The sequence below is a fragment of the Triticum dicoccoides genome, chromosome 6B (genome assembly GCF_002162155.2).
Source record: "Triticum dicoccoides isolate Atlit2015 ecotype Zavitan chromosome 6B, WEW_v2.0, whole genome shotgun sequence".
Taxonomy (NCBI): domain Eukaryota; kingdom Viridiplantae; phylum Streptophyta; class Magnoliopsida; order Poales; family Poaceae; genus Triticum; species Triticum dicoccoides.
In genome coordinates this window covers 297,999,884-298,008,694 of record NC_041391.1, presented here as the reverse complement: position 1 = coordinate 298,008,694, position 8,811 = coordinate 297,999,884, and the positions used below count along the sequence as shown (strand labels likewise).

Genomic DNA, 8,811 nt, shown 5'->3' with positions numbered 1-8,811 from the left:
ATCCAGCGTTTCAACAGCGCTCCCCTCAAGATTCCCAAGGTGACCGAGGAGGCCATCATCTCGGCGTTCTCCGACGGCGTCCGCGACGTCAAGATGAAGGAGGAACTGGCGATCCACGAAGATCTGTGCATGTCTCTGGAGCTGTTCAACCTGGCGACCAAGTGCGCAAGGGCTGAGGAGGGACGCCTCTCCCTTCTCGAACTCCCAGCTGCAGATCCAGAAGAGAAGAAAGCCAAGGCCAAGGATGTGAAGCGTAAAGGAGCAGCTGTGCTCGCAGCAGAGCCGGATACGAAGCACGGCAGGGACCAGCCGGACTCATCCAAGGGCATTCGGTACTGCGTGTATCACGATCTCCATACCCACAACACCAACAAATGCCAAGAGCTCAGAGCCGTGAGAGAAGGCCGTGTCGGTCGACGCCCAGAGCGCAACGATCGGGGCTACGGCCAAGGCGGGGGAAGAGGTGGAGGACGATGGGACGACCGTGGCCCTCGCCAAGGGTAGCGTGACCGGCCTCGCGAGGACCGATGGCAGGACCAGCCTCGCGAGGGGGCTTGGAGGGATCAGCCTCGTGAGGATCGCCCACAAGGCAACACAGGCCTTCCTCCTCTGCCACCACCACCAAGGAGTGACGACCATCATCAGGACGAGGGGCTGGGGGCTTCCAGGAGCCGCATGCTGTCGCTTGCATCTTGGACGGTGCCCAGACCCCAGCCTCTCAGCGCATCTTCAAGCAGTTTGCTCGCGAGGTGAATGCAGTCCTCCCCAAGCTCGAGGCCACGCGTCCTCTCAGGTGGTCCACGTGCGCCATCACGTTCAGCTCAGCGGATCAGCTCCAGTCCTCCCAATGCTCTGTTCCCCAGATTCAACTTAAATTTAAGTACTGCCACTATTTATAGCCAGGCTTATCTTTTTCATTTGTTGCTCGAGTAGGTTGTTCTCGTATTTACTTGGAAATTTTGAATTTTTGTAAGATGGGTGCATCAGCTGCACTTAGTGTATGTTTCCCAAGATACACTCTCATTGTTCACATGTCAACCTATTTATGAGGTGACATTTGTTAGCAACTCCATTGAGTATGATTAGTTGTTACCATGAGTCACCAAACAAACATGCAATTTCTTGTATCAATCAATTTACTTAGAATCCTTAACAAAGAACAAATCAATATTGTTTACATTTTCCAGAAGTCCAAAAATGTATAACCAACATCTTCGGGCATGTACGCGCCTACGGCTTTTCAGTTTTGCTGCACAATACAGGGAAATGAAACCAGAAAGAGGTCTAGCTTGTGAACGGAGGCTACATGGAATTACAAAGCTGCCAGTGCACAAGACATGCGGGGTACAACTTGTGCATACAGACTGGAAAGAATAGGATCTGACTATATAACGTAGCAAAATGATACAAGTTTGGATTCTTCTCTTATTCAAGCTGTTCATCATGAAAAAAATGAATTTTTATGAACAAAATGGATCAATGGGTGGCATCTCTGCTGTAGAACTGATCCAAGGTCTTCGCAGGAATACGGTGGAGAAGTTCACGGGGGAATATGCGTAGCAATGTCCATGCCAGATCAAGTGACTGAAAAATGTTCCGAGTATCATATGCTCCTTGCGCTACAAATTTCCTCTCAAACTTGTCGAGGAATTCTAAATAGAGCTGCACGATGAGAATCATATCATTAGTTTTGTACTAAAAGATAATCGATGCACAACTAAATTAACTAGCAACAGACCAGGTCCTCAGATGAAAGAGCCTCCTCTCCGACAACTGCTTTCATGGCTTGAACATCCTTCCCAATGGCGTAGTTGGCATACAGCTGAACAGAAGGTCATGTTAGCCCATCAACAGATATCACAAGGTGAATGAGACATAAAAATGATCTCAAATGCTCAAACGAATACCTGATTGGACACATCTGAATGATCCCGGCGTGTCATACCTTCACCAATAGCACTCTGCACGTAAAGAATTATGATATAATTCTCCATGTGATCCCAAACTAAGAAACACTAAATACCACAAATTTTGACTAGCTACAAAAGTACCTTCATCAGACGAGAAAGAGATGGCAGGACGTTGATGGGTGGGTATATCTGAGAAAGCAACACAATACTTCCGTTAATCCGTTAGATAATAAAAAGGAAATCCCTCACAATCATGTATTGAAGGAACAATCAATGCTTATAACAGGAGGAAAAGCAACGACAAAAAAGAACATGCAAGTGCACCTGTCTATTATGAAGCTGTCTGTCAATATATATCTGCCCTTCGGTAATGTATCCCGTAAGATCAGGAGTTGGATGAGTGATATCTGTTGAGGAAACGAACAAAAGGTCAGGCATGACACTGCGATCTGCCGGGAAGCAAGACTACTAATCCACTGGGTAGACATCAAACAACATTGAGGCAGCGGATACTTAGATTTCTAGTTTTTTTCCCACCTGATAGAGTTCTAGTTAAGTGGATTTCTAATGGATAGGGTGCAAAAAAAAGAGGCTTCCTCGAATGGAAATAATGTAGGATTAAAGATAATAACTCTAGCAATGCAACTGGTCCGTTGCTTACCATCATTAGGCATTGTAAGAATAGGAATTTGAGTAATTGATCCTTTTCTTCCCTCGATACGCCCAGCTCGCTCATATATGGTGGCCAGATCAGTATACATATACCCAGGATAACCACGCCTACCAGGTACCTCTTCTCGTGCTGCTGAGACCTAAACATAAATAAAATTCACATGTAATTAAGAAAATCAAAATCGTTGAGTCTTCGACCATATGCAAAAGATGACGGATGACACTGTCCTGAAAGGCCGCGTATCAAGTGAAAACTTGATTTCAGTGAAAATCTGGAAACTTGGATCCCACCCCGTTGGATCTGTAGCGAACGGCATCTACTCAAGGGCGGAGCTCCCACCAGCAACTTAAACGCACATTAGCACAAAACCCCCTCCTTCCAAGTAATGTTGTCAGGTTTTTGAGCATTGGCTTATCCTCTGCCGTTCCTATCCCGTAGCGAAATAGCCATGGCGGCGACGTCGGCGCGCCCCACGCCGGATGGCTACCGAGGGGAGGCGCCACAGCCAGCGCTGCCAAATGCGGCGGCACGTCCATGCACCACGCCGACTCCCCTTGGCGGGGACAGCTCCTGTGGCGCGGCGGCCACAGACAGCGCTCCCAACGGCGGCGGTGCAGCCACGCACCACGTTGAAGCTCCCATCGGCGGGGAGGGCTCGCGAGGTGAGGTGACTACAGCAGGCGGGGGTCATAGTTGTGGCGGTGCAGGCGCTGAAGCTCACCTCGAGATGGGGTCCCAACACTCGAGCGGCGCCGTGGTCGTGTCCTGTATGTGTATGTAGGGAGCCGGTCCCGCAAAAGTGTGCTGCAATTTTCATGTAAATTCCGTGTAGGTAGTATCTGATTCAGTGTGAAGTTGTAGCTCCTCCTAGTTCTTGATGTACAGAATTTTCTCCCTGACTTTTGCTCCTCCTTTGTAAACTTGTAGCTGAATGTTGGTGTATTACCACTCAAGATTCAACGGGATTTTTTGCTTTAGTTCATATATGACTAATGGAGTGACTTGTTTGTACAGATCTGAATAATGATGGAAACACCATTGCAACTAGCTACTCCCTCCGTCCGAAAAAGCTTGTCTCTCAAATGGATGTATCTAGCACCAAGTTAGTGCTAGATACATCATTTGAGGAACAAACTTGGGACAAGCTTTTTCGGATGGAGGGAGTACGTGATTACACTTTCTAGTAATAAGTACAGAAGAAAGTAAGAACTGAAAATGCAGTAAGCATCAGAAGGTTACATGCTTGCAGCAAAGAGCAGTACATATTCCTGAAATGCAGTAAGCATAAAAAAGCTTGCAGGCTTTCAGCAAATAGCAGTTTCTATTCCTAAAAGATCACAAGCATACTCTGCATAATGGGTTGTTTCATTTCTACAGGAGAAAAGAAATAGTGAATGCGAGAGTTTAACGGCCAGTTCTTTGCATAAAATGTAAATAAGTTTGCTGATTGTTACCAATTCTCTTCAGATGAAACATTTGCTACAATTTAGATTGACAATACAAACACTAGAAAATTCTCAAACTTCAACATTCAGAGATACAGAAATCTCAAAAGCTCATACCACATAAATTCCATGCCCTCAATAGGTCAAAAGATAACAGTGAAGCTCTGAATTTCATCTTGTTCTACACAAAAACTAAAAGCACCGGCTTGCCTCAAATCAAATAGGAGGGGGGGTCAGGGGACCGAATAGAGGCATGGCCATCAAGATCGAAGGGTAGAGGTGAGGAGTACTCCAAAGAGTCAGTCACGGCCTGCATAGGGCGAGCCGCAGCCGACGGCAGCCCCGTCGCGATCAGCGAAAGGCAAGTCATGGTGCCAGACGTGACCAGTGGAGGGAGACTCGCAGCCGATGGAGAGCCCATCGAGGTCGGTGGGGGGCAAGTCGCTGCCGACGGAGGTCTCGTTGCAGCCGGCGTATGGCAAGGGCTAGCCGGTGGTTGAGGCTCCATCGTGACGCATAACAGGATTGAAGACGAATCCATCTCACGAACAGTCAAGGGCTATGGCCCTAGATGGCGAATAGGAGAGGGGGTTTTGTGCTAATGTGTGTTTAAGTTGCTGGTGGGAGCTCTGCCTTTGAGCAGATGCCGTTCACTACAGATCTAACGGGGTGGGATCCAAGTTTCCAGATTTTCACTGAAATCAAGTTTTCACTTGATACTACGTCGTCCTGAAAAGACATTCTACTCAAAGAACAAATAACTGAACAGATTGAAGCTCACAGAATATGATGAGATAAGAAAATCATAGAGAAAACACGCTACCTCACGAAGTGCATCGGCATATGAGCTCATATCTGTCAGAATCACAAGAACATGCTTCCCACATTCATATGCCAAATATTCAGCAGTCGTTAGGGCAATTCGAGGAGTGATAATACGCTCAATAGTGGGGTCATTTGCCTGCGAAACAATCAAGACAAGGGATTCAGGTTTCATGGTATGCTTTCTTAGTATTGCTCGGGTCAAATATATTGAACACAACTACAACCTCAAAGATCTGATTTGCACATTCTAATAACAAATTCACCAAAAAAATAGCAAAATCAAATTTTACCAAATTCAGGAAAAGTGTGACCCGCTCCATCGAACCATTTTCTTCGAAGTCACGCTTGAAAAATTGTGCCGTTTCCATGTTTACTCCCATAGCAGCAAACACAATTGCGAAATTGTCTTCTTCACCTCCCTAATATAAACCATAGCAAGATGAGTAGAAGAAACACCAATCTGCAGACAAAATAACAAAACCAAAACTTTCGGCATGGTTGCTTTACACAGTATGAGAGCAATCCATAACAGCTCTTTGTATAATTTCCAGAGACCTATTCAACAGGTAATAAGTCTAACTCTACCCCGCAAACAGTCGGTCTTCCCCTCGCCAGAAAGTTAAAAAAAGTCACAGAAGTCAGAGAACTATTATAACTACACATATATTTTATGAAGGATGCAACTTGCAAGCTCAGTGCAAAGAATATGATGCTCAGGAACATAAGATTGACTGCGTGCTTAGTTAAGTGATTGTCCGTAAACACCCTTATGTTAGTTGTCAATGGCGCAAGCAAGAGAAACTTATTATAACTACCCACACATTCTATGAAGGATGCAGCTCAGTGCAAAGAAAATGATGCTCAGGAAACTGAGATTGACTTCATGCATTGGTAGGCCAATGTCCGTAACCACCCCTGCTATAAAGGATATGTCCATTACCTCTGCTGCATGCTTGCTTTGCTCCAACCTTTTAACGAGGCCAGCTTGACGACAAATTTGAGCAGCAATTTCATTATGAGGAAGTCCAGCAGCAGAGAAAAGAGGAATTTTTTGCCCTCGAGCAATCGAGTTCATGACATCAATGGTGGATATTCCTGTTTGAATCATCTCTTCTGGATAGGTTCTCTCACTTGGGTTGATAGAACTTCCTGGGATAATATCAGCCATCTCTCAGATATTATAAGGTTACCATAAGTTGAGATGGAGCCTTCCACAAAGAATAGATTATTTAACTCATCTCCAGTTCTCCTAAGAAGTGTCCATGCCACTTGTCTACCCTAAGCATAAGAAAGTTTACGATAACATGAAATAACTCACCAGAAATATCCAAGTAAGCCTCGGGCAATATAGGGGGGCCATTATCAATAGGTTTTCCAGAACCATTAAAAATGCGTCCAAGCATATCAAGTGAGACAGGAGTTTTCAAAACCTGTAACACAAAACGGTGTCATATACTCATATGCAAAGAAATAAAGTGGTGAAGTTGAGACGAGTCAACGAAGCCTCATTCGAAAAATAAAGTTATTCAGCAGGAAGACGTTTAATATCACTAAATGTTCATGCCTAGCATTTTCTGGGTTCAGTTTCCATGTCCAACTTTAAGATGGCTGATGTCATTTATTGTTCATGCTGAAATTGTATAGCTATAGTTTGATGATCTGGGTATTATTGCATAGAAAGAAATAAAGCATTTAATGATTGAACGACAAAGAATCAGAAGCAAAGATGTGAATAACAGGTACCTCGCCTGTGAACTGCACAGTAGTATACTTGTTGTCTATCCCTGAAGTACCTTCAAATACCTTAAGAGGCAGGCAGCTCAGTATCCAAAAAGGTCAAGTACCATGTAACCAAATATAGTTTAATGCATTGGATCCCTAAGCAAACTATGTAAAAAATCAGATCAAATGCAGCATCGTGTAAAACTCAATTGGCATTCTTCAATCAAGAGAATATGGTCCATAGAAAGGAAACAACCTGCACAACAGCTTTTTCACCATCAACTTCGAGGACTTGACCACGACGAGTGGTGCCATCTCCCAATCGGATGTTCACAATCTCCTGATACTTTGGGCCCTAAATAAGGTTTATACAGGGAAAAATTACTGAGTGTGAGAATGGCTATTTGATCCAACCATAATTTCGGTAACATTAGCAGCTATAGCTATATAGAGAAGAATGACAAATCATACCTTTACTTTGTCCAAAATAACCAATGGCCCTGCCACACCGGAGACAGTCCTATACTCTGCATGACAAGCAGAACTTCATTATCATCTTTGCTATGTCACCCAAATGGGTTTTCAAAAAGGACTAACGATTTCCTAAAAAAACTATATAGACTAATGCGAAAGATAGGAAGCAACACCGGCGGGGGGTGCTAGATAGGCCACACCGAGTGTAAGTACAACTAGTGTGAAACTATGGGAGAAAAGCAAAGATACAACGGAAAAAGGCAAGGACCACAGGACCATGGTTCAGGAGAACATTGCCGATACTGATTTGCAGCACATTCCTGTCAGGATCAAGAATAAACGAACAGGACAACCTTTACTGCCTGCCAGCATATTTACTTTAAAATTTGATAAAATCTCAGTTTCATCGGGTCGAAAAAACATCTCAGTTTCATCAAATGAGTGCACTCTAGCAGCATGCCAATCGTTCGGCATCTATTATCTTTATATGCCCAGCAGAGCACTAATGTAGCAAACCTATCCGTTCGCCATTGGAGTAACACAAGAAAGCTAAACAATCTAGGCTGTAATTCTCAAGAGCAATATACAAACCACAAGCTTCGGTTTGCCTTGGTCAAGACTTACCTATGCCAATCTCCAATGTGCCCTCCTCCATCTCGGCGCCATCCTTCGCCAGACCCATGCTGGCGACGAACAACCTGCAGGAAATGGCAACATCAAGGAAACCGTCCAAAGAAACAAAGGAGGAAGAAAGTGACCACGAGAGGCCATAGGACCAATCTAGACCGATGGATCACTCCAATCAACACCGCCGCATCAAACGCGCCAGCCCCACTAAAATTGCACTCTCCTAAATGCCTGAATAAGAAAAGGCTTGCAATATTTCCCGCTTGAACTCTACCAGCAGATCTGGGCTCTCGGTCGGATCTTGGTCCAGGATCCGAGGATGGGAACAAACACAGCACAAGGATCAACCAATTCTCCCCGGATTGGGCGCTAGTTGGCTGGGATTTGAGCGGGTTCAGTCGCGAGGAGACGCACCTTGGGTCGGGTTGGCAGCAGAGAGGTAACGAGATGGAGAACGAGAGGGAGAGGAAGACAGAGACGTGGCTAGGAAGTGGTGGAGACGACGACACGAGCGGAGGAAGAAGGCTAACGAAATTAAACACCAGAGCCCAAATTGAAAGGAAAAAAATTAGCACGGTGCAATCACCTCACTACACATATAACACACATATAACACCCTATCTCTATAAACAAGTTTGACGTACTGAGACAGCACATCATCTTGATGCAAGTTAAAATTATTATAAATATACATATATAAATACATATATATCTATTTTGCGCTAAACTATGCATGAGCTCATCGCTCCGGCCATTACAGGTGAATGAAGAAAGAAATTTAATCCACTTGCAAATCCCCTCAAGGTACTAATGGGTGGTAATAGAACCAACTAGTACCAAATTTACTATCAAGAATCAATCAGAAATTGAGTTGTAAGGAAGTCTGTCATTTTTCTATAAAATTTTATAGTGTTCACTATCAAATCTCCTTCTTGTAGTAGTGGGTGGTAAAACGATTTATCATTTTTACCACTAAGCACCAGGTGTATTACCATCAAAAGTCAACCTAAAAATGAGTCATAGCACAGCGGAGCATCTTTACTTTTAAATACATAGTGTTTTATTATCAAATCTTATGCTTGATTTGAGTTGTAAAATATATTGTTAGTAGTTTAAAATGGTTTTACTACAAGTT

The 8,811-nt window shown here is 44.2% G+C and overlaps 1 protein-coding gene across 2 annotated transcripts; it reads right to left on the bottom strand.

Annotated features, from left to right (window-relative positions):
• Nucleotides 1-1,131: 1,131 nt before the first annotated feature.
• LOC119322018 (V-type proton ATPase subunit B 2) lies at nt 1,132-8,240 on the bottom strand. 2 transcript variants are annotated; one of them, XM_037595529.1, is made up of 15 exons: nt 8,091-8,240; nt 7,674-7,747; nt 7,047-7,102; nt 6,832-6,930; nt 6,597-6,656; nt 6,172-6,283; nt 5,794-6,002; nt 5,144-5,272; nt 4,852-4,989; nt 2,572-2,722; nt 2,235-2,317; nt 2,052-2,099; nt 1,908-1,961; nt 1,739-1,822; nt 1,132-1,662 (listed from the first exon to the last, which is right to left on the bottom strand). In XM_037595529.1, exons 2-15 carry the CDS (start codon nt 7,729-7,731, stop codon nt 1,477-1,479), a joined length of 1,467 nt encoding a protein of 488 aa, XP_037451426.1. In that variant the 5' UTR covers nt 7,732-7,747; nt 8,091-8,240; the 3' UTR covers nt 1,132-1,476. The 2 variants fall into 2 exon arrangements, with proteins under 2 accessions (XP_037451426.1, XP_037451425.1); XM_037595528.1 differs by having other exon boundaries at nt 7,951-8,091.
• Nucleotides 8,241-8,811: the final 571 nt, after the last annotated feature.